Raw genomic sequence first — 26,259 nt, 5'->3', positions numbered from 1 at the left:
TTGCACTTTAAAATTTTTTTTTTTAATTAATTTATGGATTTATTCTTCTTTAAAATGCCCCATTGATTGTTTCTCATTGCAATTGAAACTTTAAAAAATAAGCCTAGAAAACAAACTGTAAGTCAGGACTTATAGAATAAATATAATATTTTTAATTTTTTAGCTTAAAGCTTTATTTATATTTGTTATTTCGTTCCTTAATTAATTAATTTTAATTTTTGGATTATAAGCAATTTTTGCCCGGGGTAAAGTTTTGTATTTCCAAAAAATTAAATTTCGATCCGGCCCAATGTACACAATGATCGCAAAAGGTTAATACAGAACAAACGATCTATGTTGATTTATTTGAGGCTGGAATAAGCCTTAGTCCATAGTTTTGAAATAAAAATTCGGTGAAAGTTCACATACGACTTCTTCATAGACTCATTTGAATTTGTTTCCTTTCGAAACACCCGCTGTGCGAGTATGGCTCTTAACTTTACTTCATTCAATTGTAAAATATAATAATACTAACGAACAACATATACTCAAAAGTATACTAACAACTATAATTCCGAATTAACTTACCTAAAAGCTCCACCAAGACCATGCCTCGATCCAAGTCCCCCAAACGGCGAACCAAAAAAGTCATGATCTGTATCCAAGTCAAATACATTCTTATCGAATAAATTATCACCCATATCAAAGAACGACCCGAAAGGATTACTCGTGCCAAAGAATTGAGCAAATGTAGCACGTGGATCACTCTGGAATTTGTATGAAAATCCTGAATTACTTGTTCCACCGTTTGAACGACCTTGAATGAAGAGAAAAAAAATATTTTTATTTTTATAATTTATTTATCTTCTCATAGTCAAAAGTTAAACTTACCACCATTCTTCAATCCATCTTCGCCATATTTATCATACACCTCCCTTTTACTTTTATCTGATAGTACCTCATATGCTTCTGCAACTTCTTTGAATTTCTCCTCAGCATTTGCGGCCTTATTTTTATCAGGATGATAGCGTAACGCTAATTTCCTGTAGGCTTTTTTGATTTCTTCTTCGGTGGCTGTCTTGGGTAATCCCAAAACCCTGTAATAGTCCTTAGCCATATTTTGTGTGTGTGTGTGTTTGCAGTCCTTTTCTCAATTTTTCTATTCTCTCCCTATGACTGATGTTTTGAAGTGACAGTATTATTAAAAGCTTTCTTAAATTCTGAGTATACTTACTGATGGATTTTTTAAAGGTGTAAGACTCTAGCTTAGCTAATCCAATAAAAAGATGGCATCTTTATTATTTGAGCAATATGAGGAATAAGTCTAAAAAAATACAAAAGAAAAGCTTTTAACAAAAACCCAAAATAATACTCGTATAAGGATATTATTAAAAAGAACAAAAAAAAATTGTTTTAATTTTAAATAATAAACAAAGAATTCTCCATTTGCACACGCAAATTCAAGGAAAAACCATCAAAATCGACCAATATCTGTGAAGTTTTGTATCTTTTTTTTTCTATTTAGTTGGTTTTTGCACACCAACACTAAAACATCCAAAATAATATTCAATTTGGAAGCTGTGGCATATTTTTAGAGTGATTCTCATCAAAAAATATCTATGAATATGTACAAAACCCCCACGCACGAGTTCAAAATTAGATTTCACGAGATACCATGCTCAATGAAATTTATCTTCAGGTTCGGTTTGAAATTTTCGCGAGATTTTTATAATAAATATTTCTTTATTTTTTTTTTTGTTTTATTTTATTTTCGCTTTCAATTTAAATAAAAATTTGAAAAAAAAAAAATAAAGAAAACAAAATTATTCTTCCAAAAACTAGATCAAATGATTTTATTTGAGGTGCAAGCAATATTCAAGTGATTTTGGCAAACGTTTAAGGATTTTTCGTCTTATTTGGGCCAGAATATTGTGACCTCATGGTAAACAGTTTTTATTGAAATTTTTATGAGCTTTTAAGGCATTTAATAAATTGCTTCATTCTTAACTTCCACCAGTATTACATATTGACTCATGAGGTCATAGAGAAAAATACTATATGTTTGGAAAAAGCAAAGTTTTTATTATAATACTCGTGTACAAGTCATGTGTAAAATGCACATCTGTTTGTAGAATGTCAAAAGCATGACATTTTTTGTCTAAAGCATTTTCCTTCAACTGATGATGATGAACGCACAGAATGACTTTTAAATTGACAGTCAATGTCTTAGCGAAAATAGCTTTAAATATGTATAATTTTGTTATTATTTGTTTGAAAAATTAATATTTCATGGTTATTAATGTGCACTTGAATATGAATAGAGCGATAATATTGTGGATAGATATCAGACTTTTTTGTTTGTGTACATCAGTATCACAAAACTGATATAATTGATATCAGTTTATTGATAAGAATTATTATAAAAGACCATTTTGTGCATTTTTTTTTAAGCTTATAACTTATCTAGCTTTATTGTGACATTCTTTGGAAATGTGCTGCAGGTGTAAAGTAAACAGACTGCTGTATACCCATTTTTTTTAAAATCTTTATAGTACGTCAAGCCTAGGCGCCAATTAGATCACTTAGCAAATAGACTCATTTATTGATACCTCTATTGTCAGCACATGTAGTTCATCTGTTATAACGCAATATGCAACAGTTAACAGAAAAAAATGGACTCCCCCGCTTGACAGTCGTATCAATAACGGAAATACCTATAAATTTCCAGGAAAATAAAATTATTTAGCGAAATTTAAGAGCCTTGATTCATATGGTTTATCATTAACTTGATTGTTTTTTTTCGAGAAATTTGTTTATTTAACTTGTATACAAATAGCAGTAACACTCATTCATAAATTTGCTTTTGTTAAGAATATTGCTGACATGATGGATTGAAATGAATTGTGAAATACAGGGAATTTAATATATTTTACTCATATCATCTTTAATAGCGTTTTATCTAACTTAAAGTGGATACAACTGCATATTAGTTAAAATCATGTAGGGATGGAGGTGATGGGAAATTTCGAGGTCCCGTATAGCTATCATTAATCGGTTTTAAATATACAGAGCAAAAAAAAAATGATTCTTCAATTTACCGCCAAACGTTAAAAGTAGATACTCTGGACGAGCATTCCCCGAAATAGTGGTGATCTTTTCGCAACAGGGACTAAAAAATAGTAGCAATTGATGCATTGGGATATTATATAGAGAGTAGGCCTCAAATAAATCAAACATGACTTTATTTTGTTGTTCAAGGACAAATTTCTATAAAAAAAAATCCGTTTAACGCTTGTCAGAAATTCCAAGGCCATTAGTGTTTTTTTTTAATTTTTCATGATGATAGTGTATTATTCCAGCCATATTAAGATAGAATTTTGAATAGAAGTGCCAAAAACTGGCAGAATTATGTTAGTAACACTGCTATTTTCTCTTTTAAAGCGTTCCCGGGAATAAAGTTTTGATCATGATTCCTTTTTATCTCCCAATGTAAAACGAAGTATTTTAATTTTTAATCATAATATAACAAAAAAAAATAAATTTTAATCTTAGTATATACCAAAACAAGCGTTCCCGGAATGACGGTTAATCTATGTACTCTACTTTAGCCCCAGTTTGTTCACACTCGATTATCTTTTAATCAAGGATTACTTCAAAGAAAATCCTTGATTAAAATTTTTTTTACGTTGATGATTCAAATGGTGACACTATAAGAAATTTTGATGTAATACGTCATATTTCTTGGGACAAATGATGTTAATAAAAGAAATATAAAAAAAGTTGTCTTGAATTTCAGTTTTTGAGTTATGGAACGATTTTTTGGGCGTATAAGATATAAGAAAGAATAAGTAGAAATGAGAAAATGTTCATACGAAAACCAATATATTTATTGTTACGTCTAGTAGATACCTTTTACTTTTTAAAAAATAATATCACGTGAAAAAATATCAATGAAAAAATTATTCCCGTTTGTTTGAATGGTCTAAGAAAATATTAAAGTAGATCATAAAATTATTGACAGAATCTTATGTAAAAGCAGGAAATCTAACCTGAAGTATGATACTTCACTTTAGTTCTAACTGTTATTGCTGATTTTTTTGCCAATCCGCCCCGTGTGCACTAAATCGATAAATCCTTAAGTCGAGATATTCAAAAAAAAAAAAAAAACGATTTTTTGTGTGACTTCGTTAATCAATAGCTTGGTCGCATTTGTTTACGAGGAGTAGATTTTTTCATGAAAATATATATGCAACCTTAATAAAGAAAAAAAAACGTATTTTAAGAACTAGAATTTGACTGTGTCTAACTGCCATTTTGTATTTATGTACTTATTTAAAATATAATAAGTATAGAAATAAGAAAGATATTGCATTTTTGTAACAATACATAAATATTTCAATTAGTTTTCAATACAACCTTTTACTTTTCATGTTATTTTCACATAATCTTTTCATTGTATAATTTTTGATTGTTTCTATGAGAGTTCGTTTACTTTATCGCTTTTGACTATAATTTTAATTTTTATAATTATTTATTTTTTGTTTTGTCCTTATTAATTTATACATTTTCAAGGTTTTCTGGATATTAAAGGAGGGAAAAAATTAAAATTTAATCACTTTCGATTTGACCAGGAAAGAGTTAAGATACTACGAAGGTAAAACTTTACCGCTTCTTATCCTTGGCTACTTTTCTAAAAGTATTATTATAGTGTTTCCTTACGCCTTCTGTAATAACTGCGGAACACCAACCGCATAACAGCAAAGAGAAGGAACACCATAGTAATACACTCTTTCAATAGAAGTAGTACCAATCTTTGTAAATTATTTAATCTTCGTTTATTCAATAAAAAATTATTTTCTTTTAAAATATCCTTTTGTGTCAGAGTTTTGCTTAGAAGATAACACGACACCACAACTTACTGAACAACTGGCTACATTTTTATTTTTTCCTAGAGCGTAGATATTCGTTTAGAAACAAAAAATCCTAAAAAAATGAATTTTTTTTGCAGGTGATGAAAAACTGGGTTTATGATTTTTTGATAAGCCCCTATCGATTTAAAATTTTCTTACAGAAATCCACTTCATACAGAAATACAGATACTTTTTCTTTTTAGCTTGTCTTCTTACTTCGTGAATAAAAGTTATTTTTTCATATAGTAAACAATTTTTACTAAAAATGAATAATATTCTTGTGAATTAACGCTTTTTATTTTTTAGTTTTGAAGAAATTAATAGTCCAGAAATGAGTGTTCTGGACGAATTTCAAGAAAATAATATACATATAGGTACGTTATGAAAATATAAATTGATTTTTCTAAAAAAAATTGTATTTATTTTTATTCAAAATTGATATTTTTAATTTTTTTTGTTAATTTTAACACTAAGGTATCCTACAATTGGATTTTGAGTTTTTGCCTGAAAATCATTTTAATAATTTTTTGGAGTGTTAAGGCTATGTTAAATAATGGTGAAAAAATGCGTTTTATTTATTTTTTTTTTTTTTTCAAAACTAGGAGAACGGTAAGATTTGAGAATTTATTCAAACTATGATCTCAAAATTAATAATTTTGAGATCGTAACTCAAAATGAGTTACAAATTTTAAATCTATGCTATGATCAATTTTTGTTCGAATAAATACCTACATATTATATATATATTTTTGTACTTTAAACAATTTCACAAAACAAGAACTAGGCCATTTTTTTTACATTAATCAAAACAGCAGAAACAGAAAAATCTTCATATAAAATAATGCTTTTCTTATCTACCATAGCTATGGTTTAAATAAAAAAAATGCACAAAAAGAAACATTCTATATTCCCAGAGAAACAATGTTTCAAAATAAACAAAAATTCCTTTTTTTTCTTATAACTTTTGAGTGAAATTTAATTATAAATGTTTTATTTTTTTTTTCTATTTCTATTTTTGTCTTCAAACCTGCCGTGTAAGTAATGTGTGCAACAAACAACACACATGTGGTTTGCCGATTTAAATCTATACTCAGTATACTTTATATACAAATCAAATTATTGTATTTATAAACAAAACAAAAAAGAAAGAAATATACACAAAAACAAAATAAATAATAAAATAGGCACTGTCTGTGCGCTACCCATAAAAATTTGCCATAATAATCCGGCGCGAACGAAATTCAAAAAAAAAAAAAAAAATCAAAAGTGAATGTCATTAATCCCAATGGAATTGGCAACACGTAACGCACTCGCAAAAAGAGCTTCGAGACAGTGTTGCCGTGTAATTTTTACTCAGTTAGAGAGTCAGCTTTTTTTATATAAAGCTAAGTATACAGTTCTTCTAGCAAAAAAAAAACCAATGCGTTTCTTATGGGAGATATTTTTTTAGATTTTTCCCCAAAAAAAATATTTTTTAACTCACCACAGCTGTAAACCAAAATTGAAAAAAAAATTATATTCACCACGATTTTTTTTTCTCGCAAAACAATGTGCAGCCCATTGTTTTTGCGGAAAAAAAGTTACAACTGTCATCTGTTTACCACAGATAATTTTTTTTTTTTCAAGAAAAACATTTTTTTCTTCACCACTTATTTTTTTTATAAAAAGAACTTTATACTAGGCTTGAAGTAACGATAGCTTAGACCAGCTTTAGGTTGATTTAAAGATATTTTTTTTTTTTACTTTACCTCTTGTGTACCTTTATCAAAAGAACTGTGAACATTTGTAAGAAATATGATTAACACAAGCCGGATGAAATTCTTCAAAGCGTTTTCTGTGTAAATCCAAATGTGATTCTACCTTTTTACAAATATTTAATGTCAAATACGACAACGACAATCAATGGCGTCCGAACAGGAATATGTCTCAAAAATGTATTCTTTGCGTTTCATAACTTTTAATAATGAAGTAAACATTTTGTTACAAATTATAATCAACAAAAGTAGATCGGAAAAGTGGTGTTCATACAGCAAACAAGGGTGGTTCAAAAAACACTTTCTTTATCGGTCGGGCCACCCGCCAAATTTGATTCACTTATCTATAACATTAACATTGTGAAATTTCAAGATATCTTTAGAGCATAAGAGTGCTGATAACAGTTCAATATTTAGGTTTTGTACGTAATCTTGACTTTTCTTTCAGTTTTTTTTTTTGAAAAGTGAATATTTTATTTAAATAATTGTCTTTATAAAACAAAAAACATATCAAATATTTGTTTTCGAAAAAATGTGAGCAATAATTAATAACAATAACTAATCAGCACAGGATTCACAAAACTTACTTTCCAAAATAAAATAAAATGGTCAAATGCACAAAATATGTTTATTAAAAGAAAACCATAAAAAGTATTGTGTAGTTAACATACAAAATGCTATCCAAAATTGTATATCAAATGTATTTTCGATGATTTTGTATCGGAGCTTAGCTTTAGCTCACCAACTTGATGACGGTTTTTTAGAAAAGAAGTCGTTTGAGCAGCTTTTTAAGAAATTAAAAAATCACGATTCAAAATAAAGTTGGTACATATATGTCGTTAGTAGTAATTGTTTATCAACACTAAGACCAAGATATCCCGTTTTCGAAAAATTGATATTTAAAAAAAATTTTTTTTTTAATCCAAAAAAATAATTTTTCAATATTTAGTTTTTGAAAAATACAATCAAAGTTTTTGTTTAAAAAAAATTTGTTTAAATAATCGAGATTGTCATTTTGAACAAAGTCAGATGATAAGAATCGTTTTACACTGAGTGTTTTGGGTAGAACTTGACTGGTGCGCTTCACTCTAAAAAATGGGTTGTCTGTAAAGCCAGTTTACGGACGTAGATTTTACTTGATAACGTCATAAGAAAACAGATTGTGTGCTTAATGCTTATGTTAAAAAAACAAGATCTAAAAATTATTTACCTGTCAACTTTCTTGTAAAAAAAATTATGAGATAATAAATCTTATAGTTAAGTACTTAAGTTAAAGATTAAGACCTTACATATTTATATTTAGTATGTTTTGTAGAAAAACGGAATAACTTTTGGAGTCCTATCATCCAATCATTTTTCATCAAAATAAACATAAGAAAATCAATCTTCATTTTTTCAATTACCTTGAATGACAACCTAAAATAAATTTTATATCATCTGAAAGTTTATTATTTCACCTTTTACCTATATATTTATTTCACCTAATTATATTTTTACGATTTATAAAAAAAAGAAAAATTTTTTATAAGCCAACCATGTCGAAATTTCAAACTGAGAATACGGTACTTCCCACACTGGAGGCTAGTCATGGGCAACAGATCTCCACAGGTGTTTTGAGGTATTTCTGAAGTTTTTAAATTTAACATTGTGTAGCTTGTAGTACCTAAATGTACCGTTATGTGTGATATATCAAATGAAAGGTAATATTATCAGCATGCTCAATAAAGTTAAACACAATTTTTATCTGCTCTAGATCAAAAGAAAGAACGTGTTGAAAAATAGAACTTTATTGTACCGTTATCTCAAAATTGTGAATACGAAATTGATTGAAATGCAAAAATTTTGTCCTGTCTTATCTGTCTACAATATTAATTTCATTCATTTATCTGTTGAAGAAAAAAAAAATTAAAATATAAAACGGTTAAAAACGATAAAAAAACTTTTGACAAAAAAACTCGTTTTTCCGGTTATTCGGTCAAAAATCACTATAATGTTCCATAAGTTTGAGATTTTTTTAACTCTACGAAAAATTGCTAGAAATAAAAACCCACCCATATCCCTTTTAAAGTAGGTGTTTTTCAAAAATTCATATTTCAAAAAGCAGAGACTTAGAAAAAAATCCCTAATTTTTTTCATTGTCTTGAATGCCATTTTTCAAATTGTCAAAAAAAATGTCCTCTACCTATAATCACTACTTTGTCAAAGGTCTACCTCATGTTTTAGTTTTAAAAAACCATATATAACTTGGTTTTGAAATTTTCTAAACATTTTTCAATACCTTTGTTGGCCTAACAATAAATTTATCTATCGATTTAAAAAAAATTTTATTTTATACAAGGTCACGTTTAGAAAATAGCCACTTTTTTGCAATTTTGTTTTACCCCTATTTACCCTATTAAATGATAAAATTTTAAAAAATCCTTCATTATTGTTTAACTTTAGGTTATTATCATTCAAAGAAGTTATAGAAAATGTTTGTATCTCCAATGGGTTCATGTTACAGATAAATCAAAAATGTGAAAAATAATAACGGCAATTAAAACGTTTGGCAGAATAAAGAATAGTCTACCAGGTTCAACTCGTTGAAACAACAACAAAAACAAAAGTTCCACATACGCCTCAGTGACCTTCATATTCTTTCCAGAATAAGTAAATTAAAAAAAAAAATTGCATATGGGGTCCAATGACCTCTGTGCTTTATATGCTAAGCTCATAATCATAAAAGGCTATGGCGAAAGTTGACACTTTTGTTTACCTAAGAAATGATAGGTTAAGATCTATTTCCATCTTCTTCGATCTATATGAATTCATAAATGCTAACAAAAATTTAAAAATGAATTTAATTGCTTTCAAAAAATGTCCCACGGCAACACTTTTTCACTTGCAAATCTCTTAATTATTATTTTTATTCTGATTTTGATAATTCTCTTAGGACTATAAATTTAAAGTTGATTATTTTATATACCTACAAAATTTTTTAAGTATGTATTCCTACAAATATATGTACCTATCTACTTGTAGATATAAATTCAGTAATTAAGTGCAAATTGAGTTCACACAGTCTCGCTACAAGACTTCAACGCACATACATATTACGTGCAATGTACGTATACGAACTTATTGACAAATCATTTTATTTACCAAAAATGGTGTTGCCCTCCAAAACAAAAAAAAAATTCATTGCGACTGCGATCAACAGATACGTCATAAATTAAGTTTTAATTTGGAACTCTATATATTATTATGAATGCGTTTATACACTTTAGTAAAATATTTTTCTCTAGCTTTGGAGCAGATAATTTTTTATTATAACTTGCACTTAAGAACTAATAATAATAATCATTTATTTGTTTTAAATTGTTTATTTAATATGTTTACATAGATGGACATGTGCATATTTGTGGATATTTTACTCTTAACAACATGTAAGCAAATGCTGGTAAATACCTGGGAAAGCTTTCGATAACTTGTTCGTTGAGATAAGTTATTTCGATTTTGACGACAATAACCTTCAATAAAACGAAACGATTTTTATTTATGCACATTCAAAGATGAAATTGAATTGTTGCAGTCAAAAATTGAGTAATTAAATTTTATGATATGATTTTGATATTGACGTTTATTGCCAATCACTTTTCTGTTAATTAATGAATTTCATAAAATTCATAACAGGTCCAAAGAGAACGTTCGCTAGTAAATTTTTACCATGAAAGGAAGGTAAATAAATGAGTGATTTTAAGGACACAGAATGTAAAAAAAATGCGAGGTCATTCAATGTTCTTTCATAAGCTTTGAATTTGTCGTCTTAACCAAAAACTTATACTAACTTATTTATGCTAAGATAGAAAGAAACCCTAAAGCTAATCGAGATAATGAAAACAATCCAGGGAAGAATGTCAATGAGACATTTTACACACTGTATCTGTATCTGGGTCAAAAAAATCGAAATTCTTTTTTTTTTGAGTTTGTACTCCGAAAAATAGATTGATAGACACCTCTAGAATACACACACCAAATATGAGCTCTTTATATTAATGGAAAGGTCCTCCGCTTCGCAATTTTCTATTTTTACATCATGCTTCTACTAAAAAAAAAATATCATTTTTTTTATAAATCGACTTTTTTGCAAATTTCTTTTAATATTCTTGTAGGAAATTGAACCGTCTACAAAAAAGGTCTCAAACACTTTTTTCCTTTATCTAACCGTTTAATAGATATTTGAGGTCCAAAAATCCAGAAAATCTTTAAAAATTCGTTTTTTGTTCTTAATTTTGTAACAAATTGAAAAACTATAATAAATCTAACTCGCAACACATATTCTTGTAGGAAATAGATTGTTCCACAAAAAGATCTTATTAACTTTTTTCAATAATCTAACCATTGTAAAGATATTTGAGGTCAAAGTTTAAAAAAAATTATAAAAACATTTTTTACTTTTAAAAATGTTCTAATTCACTGAAAATTCATTATTTTCAAAAAAGCAAGATTTATTAATGTAGGAGATTAAACGTTCTACAAAGAAGTCCGTGGCATCAAATTAATTGCTTTAACCGTTTAGAAGATATTCGTATCCAAACCAATGCCCACTGATTTAAATAGTTTTATGACTCGTATGCATTGCGATTTGGATACGAACATCTTCTAAACGGTTCAAGTAGTTAATTTTATGCCACGGACTTCTTTGTAGAACGTTTAAGCCCCTACAAGAATATATCTTACTTTTTTGAAAATATTGAATTTTTAGTGAACTAAATAATTTTTTAAAGTAAAAAATGTTTTTATAATTTTTTTTAACTTTGACCTCGAATATCTTTAGAATGGTTAGATTAATGAAAAAAGTTAATAAGATCTTTTTCCTACAAGAATATGTGTTGCGCGTTTGATTTATTATAGTTTTTCAATTTGTTACAAAATTAAGAACAAAGACGAATTTTTAAAGATTTTCTGGATTTTTGGACCTCAAATATCTATTAAACGGTTAGATAGACGAAAAAAGTGTTTGAGACCTTTTTTGCAGAGCGTTCAATTTTCTACAAGAATATGTAAAAAAAATTTGCTAAAAAGTCAATTAATAAAAAAATGGGCACGTTCAGGAAATATTAGGGACTAGATATTTAGCTAACGTCATTTTCTGAACGGATATTTGAGTAAATTGACTAAATTAGTTTGGATACGCCATTATTGTCAAAGTTCGAAATTTACTTGAGAATTTTTTCATGGGGTCGAAACCAAATTTAACTTCACTTTTATAAATAAATAAAACTTATTATAACCGATAATGCACTTTTTACTCGTTTTTCACACAAATAAATTTAATTCTGCTATCATTATTCTATAATTAAAAACAATCAACTGTCATGTTGACAAAAAAAACTTTCCTAATTTTTTAGGCAAACATTTCTTGCCTAATTTTCCAGTCAGCTTTCCAATAAAATTACCTAAATTGGAAGGATTTTTTTTGACAGTTGACCAATCAGAGGCCGAGAAATTACCTAAATATTTAGGCCCTAACGTTTCTGAATCTGCCCAATGATTTTTTTTAGTAGAAGCTTGATGTAAAAATGGAAAATTGCGAAGCGGAGGACCTTCCCATTAATATAAGGAGCTCATATTTGTTGTGTATATTCTAGAGGTGTACAAAATCGAAAAAACGAATTTCGATTTTTTTTACCCTCCCTAATATGTATGTTAGAAAAACAACAAGAGTGGCGACTGAAAAAGCATTTTTGGAGCGTGCGTAAAAGCTTTTTTTTAAGCACAAGGCGTTAGAGCATCCTTCTATTCTCGGTCGGTCTTGAAGATGTTGGATACAATTTTCTTTATTTCAAATAAAATACATTTTTAGTTCTATTTGATTGTAGTTTTAGTATTAAAAATCTGAAAATAGTCAACTGACCCCTAAGTCAAACTGAGCCTTAGCCAACCTACCCCGGCTCTGGGGTCGGTTTGTAAAATTAGGTCGTTTTGTAAAACTAGGAAAAAAAAGGTCTTAGGATACCTACCTAACTTTAGAAGACATATTTTTTTTATAAGGCAAAAAAATGTTTTATAAAAGGGCATTCCATTCGTGTTATCTTTTTTAGCTTAAAAAAAAAAATAAATAAAATTTGACATATGTTCTTCTGGTGAGGTGAACATGAACACATAGCAACTTGTGAATATTATATATTCATCGACGGTACACTTTTCAAGTTCAAAATGCCAGGTCCTTATTGCAGTTGGACATTTTTGCTATTGAACATTATTGCAATTTTGCATTTTGTTTTCAATGTGCAACTTTTGTTACAGTACAATGATAAACAGTTAAAATTACAGCATCTTCAAACATATTTTGTTTGAAATTATAAAAATACATAATTTAAGCCATTCGTGTCATATTCTCACTGCGACCTTTGTGAAAATACTGCACAAGAACACTATTTAATTAAATATAATTTTATTTTTTATATGACCATTTTCATGAATGACGTTTGTCATTTTTTGTTGTTAATAATATTATCTACCTAATTATATCGCAAATAAAAATACACATTTTCACTTATTTTAAGCGATAAAATCAAAAAATATCGTCAAACAAAAAAATCTCGTAAGAAAACTTAAAAGAGAATACCATGTGAAAGAAATTGGCAGCAATTAATAGAAAATAAACAAAAGTGCTATGAACAAGGGCCAAAAATATTTTTACCCAAAAACCACATTTTTGTCTTGATCTATGAAAATAGAAAACTGAATTTAGTTAACTATTTAAGACTTACAATTTTTGTATACCTATTCGAGAAGAATAACAAAAATAGCTGAAACGGTTTTCAAGAATTTAAAGATGTCTATAGTCCTTTGTTGGACAAACTATTTGAACTAAGATCATATAGAATTAGCATACTTGTTTGATGTTGAAGTTTAATTGTACTTTGTATTGGTTTTTTGTTTTAACATTGCTGACGTATTTGATTAATAAAAAATATTATTTTGGACATAAACTTATTTTAAGAAAATTTGAGCTATAGTTTTCGCAGACCTACAATAAGCGTAAGATTTTATTTGAGAAACTATAAGTAATTTGAATACCAACATCGTAAGTAGGTAAGTTCCATATTAACAAAAATTGTGTGTAATAAACAGAAAAATAAACATTGGAAGTTTATGCTGCACAGATTAAAACAAATAAAATTCACATAAATTACATTTTGTTACAGTGGTAACAATTTCTGTATTAATTAGCAAATTGTAAGAATAAGTGGTCACTGTGGCGTATGTGTAAAATTTGTTTTTAAGGAATATCTTTCTTTTTATTTTTAAGATCAAAATAAAATATTTAAAAAAATGTTTTTTGGAAAATATATTATCGCTCATTTACTTTAATACTGTCATTAAAAATTAACGGAGAAGGAGCACTAGTTTTGTTTTAGAAACTAACTTTTTACATACAAAAATAGATGGATACTAAATTTAAAACCCATTTTCTGAAAAAAAAACAACAGTTTTTTTGAGTTATGACAGAGTTCAAGGAAACAGCGGCGGCGGCCTTACTCATTGCGAGGCTTCGGGAGGCAAGCTGTTGCGAGGCCTTCCCGATAAACAATTTTGGTTCTATAAAGCCTTACACATGCAATTGTTGCTTCTGTAAAGCATTTAGACCGAGAGCCGGCAGCATATTTTGGCAGTTTTGATATAACCGAAATTCGAGTGTGCACATATCTAGATATGCACCACAGTATATCAACGGAACAAGTCTGGCAGTGATCTTTTTCAGCTTTCCCTTGCCAGACGCATCCAAAGTGCAGCAAAAAATCAATTTTTGGCGTTTTGGTATAACCGAATAAATGATACACCAAAAAATCATAAAAAATCCCCTGATTTCGAATCTGTGGGTACCGCAAATTTCTTTTTCAGCTTTCCCCCCGCCAGACCGCTTTAAAGCATTTTTAAGTGCATTTTTCTAATAAAAAACCTTATTACTTATTTTCTGTTAGATATAACCGTATGATGGTAACAAATTAATATTCTATGTCTATTCCAGTACTAGAAAATATAATTTTTAGCCAGCTATTTTTCAGCCTTCCCTCTGCCAGACGCATCCAAAATGCAGTCAAAAATCAACTTTTGGCGTTTTCCTAGGTATTAACCGAATAAATGATACACGAAAAAATCATAAAAAATCCCCTGATTTCAAAAATGTGGGTACCAGAAGTTTTGTTTCAGCTTTCGGCCCGCCAGACCGCTTTGAAGCATTTTGAAATGCATTTTTCTAATAAAAAACCTAATAGCTTATTTTCTGTTGGGTATAACCGTATGATGGTAACAAATTAAAATTCTATGTCTATTCCTGGTTTAGAAAATGTAAGTTTAAGCCAGTTTTGTTTCAGCCTACCCTCTGCCAGACGCCCTAAAAGGTATCTCAATAGTACGGGAAAGTTAGATTTTGCTATATGGGGCATGGGGGTCTGGGAAAAAATCCGAAATGCATTTTGACTTCAGGGCTCGAAAGGCATAAAGACACAAGTCGTAAACCAAATTTTGTTCAATCGCACCAAGAGTCATTTGGCCGCCAATTTTTTTTTTTAATACAAATTTTAGTTTTTCACATAACTCGCGTATTTTTGAACCTACAGAAAAAACAATGTAGGTATGACAAACTTGAAATAATTTAATTTTCTACAATATATGTTAAATAACATTTTTCGATTATCCCTTTGGTTTAAAAGTTAGGGTGTTTTTTTTTAAACACGTCAAAAAGTGATTTTCTTATTTTTGTCATATCTCTTTTATTGAGCGTTTTCAAAAAAATTTGTTCGGTGTAAAAGTTGTAGATCTTTTAATTACCTTCATTTGTTACAATATTGGTTTTTCGATTTGACACACCGTATTCGATCTGTAGGCAAAAAACAAAAAATTGCAATTTTTTGTATAGGGACAAACAAATTGACTCTTGGTGCGGTTGTACAAAATGTGGTTTTAGACTCTTTCGATCCCTGGGTTTATGCTCTTTTAATCCCTGAAGATAAAATGCATTTCGGATTTTTTCCCAGACTGGCTTAAACTTACATTTTCTAAATCAGGAAAAGGCAGAGAAAGTTAATATTTGGCCATCATATGGTTACTCTAAACAAAAAATATTATTTCAATTTTATAAGAAAAAAACAGAAACTAGGTGTTTTTTCTATGGAAAAACCTGTTTGGGAAACCTTTAAGGGAGTCTGGCAGAGGGAAGGCTGAAAAATATCTGGCTTAAACTTATATTTTCTAAACCAGGAATAGACATAGAATTTTAATTTGTTACCATCATACGGTTATACCCAACAGAAAATAAGCTATTAGGTTTTTTATTAGAAAAATGCATTTCAAAATGCTTCAAAGCGGTCTGGCGGGCCGAAAGCTGAAACAAAACTTCTGGTACCCACATTTTTGAAATCAGGGGATTTTTTATGATTTTTTCGTGTATCATTTATTCGGTTAATACCTAGGAAAACGCCAAAAGTTGATTTTTGACTGCATTTTGGATGCGTCTGGCAGAGGGAAGGCTGAAAAATAGCTGGCTAAAAATTATATTTTCTAGTACTGGAATAGACATAGAATATAATTTGTTACCATCATACGGTTATATCTAACAGAAAATAAGTAATAAGGTTTTTTATTAGAAAAATGCACTTAAAAATGCTTTAAAGCGGTCTGGCGGGGGGAAAGCTGAAAAAGAAATTTGCGGTACCCACAGATTCGAAATCAGGGGATTTTTTATGATTTTTTGGTGTATCATTTATTCGGTTATACCAAAACGCCAAAAATTGATTTTTTGCTGCACTTTGGATGCGTCTGGCAAGGGAAAGCTGAAAAAGATCACTGCCAGACTTGTTCCGTTGATATACTGTGGTGCATATCTAGATATGTGCACACTCGAATTTCGGTTATATCAAAACTGCCAAAATATGCTGCCGGCTCTTAGACTAATTATAGAAGCAAAATTGTTAGTAGGGTTTTACCCTTCGTGAAAAGTATATGATGAAAAAGTAGGTCTAGTTTTTTGGTTTAGCTATTTGTCATGTTTGATTAGTTCTATTTGAATTTTAAAATATTTTATAGTGAAAGATTTATAAAATAAAAGATTTATTAATAAAAAAAAAAACAGCTCCGATTTTGATGAATTTTTTTTTCAAAATGTTGAAAATTCTTTAGCCTCTATGGATTGAAATTTGCTAAGGTAATAATTTGCTTTATAGTAGAGTAACTAAAGCAAATTATTAGGGAACCCGGCCGAACAGCTCTGATTTTGACGATTTTTTTTTTCAAACGTAGGTAATTAAAAATACTTTAAAGTCTATAGATTAAAAATTGCCGGTGTTGCCGTATTGTTTTTTAAAATTAAAATTAAATTTTTTTTTTAACAAAACCATTTTTTTTGCTTAAATTTCATAAAACAAATGATAGCAAAAGATTCTCTAGGTAATTTAAGGAAAATATATAAAAGGCAGTAAGGGACAATCTTCCATCGTTTAAGCGATAAATGCAATTTTCTAACATTCTGACTTCAAACACAAAAAAAAAAATTTGAAAACAACGGCAACACCTACAATATTTTAAAATACATTTTTAAAAAGCCAGAACTCATTCTTATCTCTTAAATCTAAATCCACTAAATTTAATCAAGACTTTTTGAAAAAATGGTCCTCAAACTCAGAATTAAAAAAAAAAAAAATGTTATTAGAAAAATTTAAAATGACTTTTTTCCAAACTTTTTCTAATAAAATATGAATTTATTTAAAAATATTTTTGGCCATAAATATTATCAGTTGAATTTCGAAGCAAAAAAGGTAAAATATATCACACTTTTGAAAAAAAAAATGAAAAATTACTTCAATTTCAATGGTTTTTTTTATTAAAACTGAATTTTTGCATTGAAATAATTAATTTTCTCAAAGACTGTGGTAAATAGGAACTTTAATTTTTTGCTATTTAACTTTCAACAGTAAGGGTTATTAAATGAATAAAAAATAATTTTATGTTTAGATGTTGAACTTTAAAAAAAAAATAAGTTACATTTTTTTTCAAAACTTTTATTAAAAAAAGTTCTTCGAAAATGAAATACTTTTTAATTTTTTTCATAAACCGTAATACATATTGACATTTCCTTTTATAATTTGAAATCATAATAAATGCGGCCAAAACAATTTGAAAATAAATGCATTCTATATTACGACCAAGTTTAAAAAATGACATGTTAAAATTTTTTCAATAATTTTTTTTTTCAAAAATCTGAGTTCAATTACCATTCTTTCAAAAGCCGTTCATTCAATTAACTTAATTTTAATTTTACACATATGACTAAGCTTCTAGCTTTTAAAAAATGTATTTTTGAATATTGTAGGTGTTGCCGTTGTGTTGAAATATTTTTTTTTGTGTTTGAAGTCAATTAATAAGAAAATTGCATCTATCTCTTGAACTATGGAAGATTGTCCCTCACTCTCATATATTTTTTTTCCTTGAATTTCTTAGACAATCTTTTGGCATCAATTAATTTATGAAATTTAAGAAAAATGTTTGAAAAAAATTTGCTTTTGTTCACAAAAATCTTAAATTAAATTTAAAAAATCAAAACGGCAACACCGGCAATTTTTAATCTATAGACTTTAAAGTATTTTTAATTACCGACGTTTGAAAAAAAAGATCATCAAAATCTAAGCTGTTCGGCCGGGTTCCCTAATATTGCCAATTTTTGAGCTTTAGTTACTCCACTATTAGTTACTTCACTATAACAAATATGTAGAGAACTCATTTTCTTGCCCACCAAAATATTTAAGGAATAAATTAATCAGGTAGACGGCAATGCCATTGCTTATTTAAATTACTATTTTCATTTTATTGTTTTTCTGTAATATTTGTGTATGTACTAATGAAAACCTTATATTAATTTGAAAACAAAAATAAATAAATAATTTATAAAATCTAAAAAAAAAATATTTTACTCTCACGTGGGCGCTCTCTTCTTCGAAAAATAGCACAATCTTTCATGTTGGGAATAGACTCAGAACAAAAATAACCAAATATGACTTAAAAAGGACGTCTCATGTATGGAACAGACATATCTACTATTTAAATGTCAAACCACCTTTTTTTTTGGACAATAAATTGTCTTTGCATTATTATAACGAGAATCAAGTTTTTTTATTCAAAAAAATAAAATAAAATTTTAAAACTTCCATTTTCCGTAGAATTCTACAAGAAAAGAAAAACTGTTCTATCTTTACTTTTATTTACCGCTATTTTATAATCTGTTTTAAATAACAAATAGTAAAAAAAAAAATTTATATTTTTTTTAATTAGCTTGGGTTGTTGCGCGAAGCCCCTCAAAGCACGAGGCCCTGGGCGATTGCCCCGTTCGCCACACCCTACCTTAAGCCTGCCACTGAGTAAATGAGCGTAATGTTAATCCATTTTTTCAAAATTTTGTATTTGAAAATTCATCAATTCAACTTGATTATAGAACAACCCCAACCATACAACGTTCGTGTTTTGTCCCATAGTCTACACTATCTATCTTATCTTATCATTTCCAATTCAAAGAGATTTCGTTGAAATCGGTTCATTTGTTCAAGAGAAACTTATAAATAAAAAAACTTTTTTTTGTTTTCAGTTTAATTTATTTTATTTTTTTTACGAACTCTTAAAATATTCAACGGTAACACTATTTATATCGGTATCAGCCAAATAAAATCAAAATACTGTAGGCGGGAAGCAGACAATTTGTTTTATGAATGTAATTAAATTTTACAACCACGTAACATCTCCATATAAGCCACAAAGTAATTCAAAAATTTGGTCGACAATAGAATTGAAAATGTTTTACACACTTGCCATTTATACACTTGAAGAGATTTAAACATAATAATAAATTTGAAAGAAAAAAAAAAAAAAAAAAAAAAAAAAAAAATATACCCCAAAAGAGGGCGGCAAAACCAGAACATTATTATATTTTTTTTTTTATTCATAAATTAATTGCTGATGGTTGAAGACGATAATAACAATATTCTTGTGATTCTTGATGACGACAATTTACAAAAATAAACTATCTAGATACAAATGTATATTCAATACAGGTTTTTTTATTTGCAGCAGCAAAACATATCTATACTTTTTACTTCCGACCGTGGATGGTGATATTACTCATCGAACATCTTTTGCTTATGGAGATATGTAAGATTGCTAGTTTTTGTTTTTGTCTGTGTTTTATTTTATTTTCTGTCCAAGGTGATTATGTTCTAGGAATAAAATACAAAAAAAAAAAAAACTGAAATATTCACTTCATAAATTTCTTTCTACCTTCAGATATCTCTATCTATAGATATGCAGCTTTTGAATAAACACAGATAGGTATATACTCGTAGCTCGTTGTGCTACCCACGAAATCACCTCGAATTCGAAAAGAAATGCTTCAAATAAAATTAAAAAAAAAAGCAATTGAAGTCTTTGCTGAAGCATTGAGTAATCGAATTGAACGCGTTTTTTTTTCTTTTCTTTTTTTAAGAAAGATATTTCAATAGAGATCACGATTATGTTTATTTTTTGGTATTTGTTTACAATCAAAAGAGTACATAACGAATACCTACTGAACAACTTAACATTGTGCAACTTATTTATTTTGTAGAGTTTTAGATATTCACATTATTCATACCAAATTATTCACTTTTTTCGGCTCGGTATAAATCGGTTTAATATGGAGCTTAAACTTTAAAGTTTCGTTTGAATAAACGGTTCTATACTCAGAGAATTAAAATGCACGACTGGGTAGCACGTACTTGGTCTTGCAGTTCAAAGCACTTTTATATGAGTTAACTTGCCGATTTTAAGAGCTGGCTCTATATAAATGTTTAAGATTTTTTTATTGATGTCGGGGAGGAGCCGACATTTAGGGCAAAATTTTGTTAAATGGCATTTTTCTTTTGTTATTTGATTCATTTGAGAAAAACTGCAAAGTCTGCAAAGTTTAATTAAAATCCTTAGAGCCGTTTTCGAGTAATAAACTATCACTTTAAAATTTGTATGGGAGGTACACTTTCTAAGCGAGATATATAAAAAAAACAACTTTCAAAATTCTATAAAAATCATCTGTACGAAATTTGAAGAAAATACGCCCACGTTTCAAAAATTCAAAATTCTGTCGTTTGTACACCTCGAGTTATTTACGTATGCCAAAATTCGTTGTTTTTCCATCCTACGTTCAGGAGATATTCAAAAAACAAAATTTTGCACTGAAAATCCCCAAAAAAAAGTTACGCATACACCACAGTGTACCTGAAAATTTTAAAACTCCCAAAAATTATTGTCTTTTTTTTCAAAAATTCAAACGGAAATCGTTTGTCCACCTCGAGAAATGGATACAAACCAAAAATCATCGCTTGTTAAGAAGATATTCAAAAATCATATTTTCCACTGAAAGGTTCAAAGTCTCCTAAAATCCCCAAAGATTTCTTTTATTCAATAATTTAAATTTCTGTCGTTTGTCCACCTCGAGTTCTTTATATACATATACCAAAAAACTTTTTTTAACAAAATATTTTCGAAAGAAAATTCATGGTATAAGCGGATGAAATGAATTTCTAATAAAAGCTGAAAATAACTTTATCTAGGAGTGATTTCGATAAAAAGGAAGCCAATTCGGCTTGTTACATTATTTTTAACAAAATCAAGGGGCACGGTAGTGCCCAGCCAAGTTCTCTAGCAACTTTGGCACTACACCCTTATTCACAGGAAACAACTCAGGCCATTTTCGACCCCCCTCTAACTTCCACACCAAAGATGCTAGAAATTTTAAACTCGCTACATTTGTTGAGCTGGTCAAAACCAAACACCTCACAGCCTCCTACGATGAAATAACTTTAAAAATCGGTAATTAAAAGAAAAATTGTCAAGAGAACAATCAAAATTTTACTGATACCTACGAATTTGAACCCAAACTTTAGAACTTGGTACACTTTTATATCTCAATAATTTTTGTGCCACCATAATTTCAACATAGGAGAACTTGGCTCTTTTTTAACAGTAATGTTTTTATTGTGATACCTATTACTTGAAAGGAATCAATTAAAAAATAAGGAAGTTTTTTAAATAACTTTTTTAAATAAATAAATCTAAATAGTCTTTATTGCAGAGCTCACACAGTACAAAAAAAGGCATATGAAAACATGATGATGCTTTTTTTTGGCCAATCTACTTTTCTATAGAATTCGTTTAAACTCTGTTAAAATCAAAATGAATTACATTTAATTATAATAAGAATTTTCTTCTTAAAATATCACCACGTTATTTACAGTGGCAATAGATACGTGTTTTTGGCTGCCAAATTTTCATTAAATAGTAACCAAATTGACAGAAAAATCGCTTTGATTATAGATACTGAGATGTAGGTATCTCATCTTAATGACTATTTCATCTAAAGCCCAACTCCCCTACTAACATTTTATACTTTTTTTCAATCTTAGTAAGTCCTTTTTTCGATTTACAAAACATGCAAATTAAGTATATTTCCGGAATTTTTTCGAAATACCTTACCTAATGAAGTAATGACATTGTTTCAAGTTTTGTATCAATAAACTCTCTTAATTAAAGATTAATTACATTCAATATAAAAATATACCAAACAATTAAACCTTTTCATAGCTCAAAACGTTTTAAATATCAAGACAAACCAAGAGTTTTGACTTAAAAGAATCCACTTAATTAAATAAGGAAATCTTTTTATTGAAGACATTATAATTAAAAAAAAAAAAAAATGAATAACAATAGCATCGACTGGTTATTGATCCTTCAACTCTTGGGTCACAAAGCGAGTGCTTTACCATCAGGCTATTTCACTGTTTTTTTAGCATTTTGTATAATAAACTGCAGCTAAAGCTGAAGTCTGATAAAAGTTTAACATTTTTATTAACTATCAAAAATTTAGAAGATTTCCTCATTAATTTTAAATGATTTCCTTATTTTAAGAAAATCTTTTAATATCAATAAGTAAAGGGTTAAAAATTCTGTCATAATTTTAAATACAACCTTTCGAATTAGGCCTTTTTCAAAACAAAAATTATTAATTTTGAATATTGCGATTTTATTAGGTACACAGTTTTTTATTAAAAACTAATTCCTTGCACTTAAATTATAATTTTATCTGGTTAAGTATTGAAATTATTAAATACTCGTCTTCTTTTTTTTAATACAAGAAAATCAAATTTTAATCAAACTGTATTAAATACGTACCTAAACGAAAATGGAAAATATATTAAAAAAAGAAAGAAATTTTTCTCGGCTTGAATTTAGGGTTATCGCTACATGAAGAAGTACATATATAAAACTATTTTGGTTCCTTTTTTCAGATAAATCTGAATTTTCACCTGAACATCACAAGGATTTTTATTTATTGAATAAATCACGCTGACACTTGTGTCAAATGAATGCGATTGTATACTTTTTTTTTCAGAAGTGGATACCTTGAAAGAAATGAAATGTAAGTTTCGATCGGAACGGGCTATCGTTTCGGAACTTTCTCCGAACGGATACCTCGATAGGGATGATTATATTTATGATGAGTAATCGATTTCAGAAATATTTTGTTTCATTTTAAAGAAGTGAGAAAGAAAATACTTAAAATAATAAAAAAGAAAAAGAAAGGAATATCATTTAATAAACTGAAACTTTAAATTTTGGAAAAAGTCCTTGATTTTTAATACAGAAAAATTTAAATTTCAATAAGTTTTGTATTAGACTTAAAAATGTATACAATCAAAGTAGTAAATTTAAATAAAATTTTGGTGTTGCCTCACATGTAACCCAAATATTCGTAGAATCTACACCAACATTTTGAACCGTGTATGCACATTGAATTCATATGGAATCTGTTCATTTATGTAGGAACCCTATCGACAAGAAAAATGTGCTGACAATAGGGTCTAGTTTTATAAGACACAAAAATTCGGCAATCCTATCAAGTTTTGTTTATCCCAACAAAAAAAGTTAAAAGAGACACTTGGCAAGAAAAGGACGTTGTATGGCTGGCGGAATCTTAGACTTTTCTTAGTAAATCGATCAAGCCCTTTAATTTAAATGTGCTTACAATGAGGAACCATTTTTACCATTTTTATTGTTTTATGTCATAATAGATACCTACTTTTTTTCATGTTAGGTCAAAATGTCTATTCCAAATTTTTGTCCGAACTTGTTATACCTATTCAAAAACCCCATATATGTTAGACGTAAAACAAAATTAGCAATACTGCGAAAATTTATTAAATAAAATATTTAATTTATGTATATTCGGTGACGAGACTCAAAACTACCATTAAAAACCAATTAAATGACTAACTCAAATAGAATAATTTTCATCGAAAAAGATGAGAGTTATATCTCTCAAGAGAAAGTCATCAAGTTTTTTTTTTAAGTGAACCTTAAAGCTCTAAATTAAAAAAAAAAAAAAAACAAAACCTTCTAACACCCACACTAAATAAAAAAACATTCAAATACCAGGAAGTAATACCATCATTGTGGGCATATAAGGTTCATCGAACTATATTACTATAAAGAATGAAGGTAAAATTCATTAATCAAGTTCTGTCAAAGCTATAAGAGACATATAATAATACTACAAATCACTCCTATTTCAATATTAAAATGCATTAAATCTCAACAAACCGACCGGTGTATCTTCTTAAATCAATTTTAAACTCATATATAAGATTGATACTATAAAGAGAACAACAACAAAAATGTTCTCTCTTTTTCACACACACATAAAAAAAAACTTATTTGAAATTAACTTAATTTTAAATTAAATTTTTGTTTTAAATAAAAATAAAAATGATCTTCTTCACACAAACCTTAAGGTTTAGTTTTTCCAACGAATTTTCTTTTAGACGAATTTTTCCTTTCTCTCAATTTTGCAGTAAATCCAAATGTATTAGATCGAGAATTATTGGAAAGAGAGACGCAACAGCTTTGTATATCACACAGTTGGATATGTATACGCAATCAAAATTTATTAGCAAGGTCGATTATGATGTCAAAACGGATTCACTATAATATGGGTAAATTTAATTTTAATTTTATTTATTTATTTAAAAAAAAAAATTAAATAAATAAATAAATAAAAATTATTATTTTTATCAAGGAAAAGAGAACACAGCACTAAAACAGTTCACGGACACTGTGGCAACTCTGTCCACAGATCGGTATCGCGATTAAAAATAAAGTCAAGGCTGGAGGAATAAATAAGATTCAGGGTCCCCAATAGTCCAGTAAAAAAATATAATTTTTTTACACAAAAAAGATCTCACTTTGTGCAAAAAACAAAAAAAATTTTTTTTTTATTGACAATATTTTTTTAAATTTTTGTCAATAAAATGTCAATCCAAGGAATATAAACAAATCAATTTATGACAGTCTCTTCAGAGCCAGACGACACCAACAAAAAAAAAAATCTGTTTTCAAGATCACTGATCGATCGTTCGTGTCGACCAACAAACGATCACCACGACAAAATCGAATTAATTTAATTCCCGAATTTTGAATGAAAGACCAAAGCAAACCAAATTTTCCGTATTAACATAACAATCATCATCATCATCAACAAAAAAAAAAAAATCGCTCGAGATCGCTCGATACTCGCGTACAACACCAACACAATATTTATATTGGATCGTGTTGGTTTTTAGTTATATCGCCGCCGCGCAGCGCCGCAACTGTTCGCTATTCGCTGCTGCTGCTGCTGCCACTACAACAACCAAATACATGTGTCATAATTTAAAAATACAACAAAAAGCACAAAAACAAAAATAAAATAAAAAATTTTATTTTAGGTGTTTCTCTGCCTTTTATTCTATACTTTCTATAAACACACAGCTTTAAGGTAGAATGGCAAAGAATATTTAAACAAAAAAAACTAATAAATAAAAATATGTATGTAATATAATAATTTTCTATCAAAAGTCCACTTGTTTGTGCTGTCCACCCAAAGAGAAAAAAAAGATATATTTGTATCTTTTTTTGAAAAAAATTAATCACCGAATGGGGTTAGAAACGTAAAAAAAAAAAGAAAAACTATCATAAATTTTTTTTTTTTTTGATAATTTATCAATTTCTTATTTATTCCTCAAAAAAAAATTATTGTTTGAATTTTTTCATTTTTGTTTGTTAATTTTATTTTAACCATTACCCCTCAATAAAACGGCGCCGTAACACGATCGAGACGATATGTGACGAACGAAGTGAGGAGGTTTGGGCGTTTTTTGTGTTGTTTGCGCAGCGCGATATCAACTCTACAGCTGCCGAAGTTGAACTACTTGAACTGAATGATGGGAATTTAATTTTTTAGATTTCATTTTAAAAATAAAGATACAAAAACAACAAAAACGAAAATTACGCACTTTTTTATGGTTGTGTGCACTTGTTCAGCTTTTTTTTTATGTGTTGTACAGTGTACAAGTTAGGTGAAAGAAGTTTATTTGTAAAAACAAAAGAGTTGACACTTCAATAGAATAATTGTGGTAGATAATATCAATTTTTAGAACGTTTAATTTTAAAATAAAGATACTTTTCGTTTCACATTTTTGTATATATTAAATTGGTTTTCTTTTAATTTTACATGGTCT

At 28.3% G+C, this 26,259-nt stretch overlaps 1 protein-coding gene across 3 annotated transcripts in view; it reads right to left on the bottom strand.

Annotated features, from left to right (window-relative positions):
* Nucleotides 1-25,963, bottom strand: part of LOC129905142 (dnaJ protein homolog 1) — a 37,726-nt gene extending 11,763 nt beyond the window's left edge. Inside the window, exons 1-5 of one of the 3 annotated variants that reach the window (XM_055980543.1) lie at nucleotides 25,824-25,963; nucleotides 24,490-24,685; nucleotides 1,214-1,303; nucleotides 871-1,155; nucleotides 568-796 (exon numbers count right to left, since the gene is read on the bottom strand). In XM_055980543.1, coding sequence (XP_055836518.1) covers nucleotides 568-796; nucleotides 871-1,096 — 455 coding nt within the window. In that variant the 5' untranslated portion in view covers nucleotides 1,097-1,155; nucleotides 1,214-1,303; nucleotides 24,490-24,685; nucleotides 25,824-25,963. Of the gene's footprint in view, nucleotides 1-567; nucleotides 797-870; nucleotides 1,156-1,213; nucleotides 1,304-1,625; nucleotides 1,743-24,489; nucleotides 24,686-25,823 lie in introns of those variants that run through there. The other 2 variants (XM_055980545.1, XM_055980546.1) reach the window with 2 other exon arrangements.
* Between the last annotated feature and the right edge of the window lie 296 nt (nucleotides 25,964-26,259).

This window comes from Episyrphus balteatus, chromosome 1 (genome assembly GCF_945859705.1).
Source record: "Episyrphus balteatus chromosome 1, idEpiBalt1.1, whole genome shotgun sequence".
Taxonomy (NCBI): Eukaryota; Metazoa; Arthropoda; class Insecta; order Diptera; family Syrphidae; genus Episyrphus; species Episyrphus balteatus.
The sequence above is the reverse complement of the archived record's forward strand: the minus strand, read 5'-3'. Positions and strand labels throughout refer to the sequence as shown.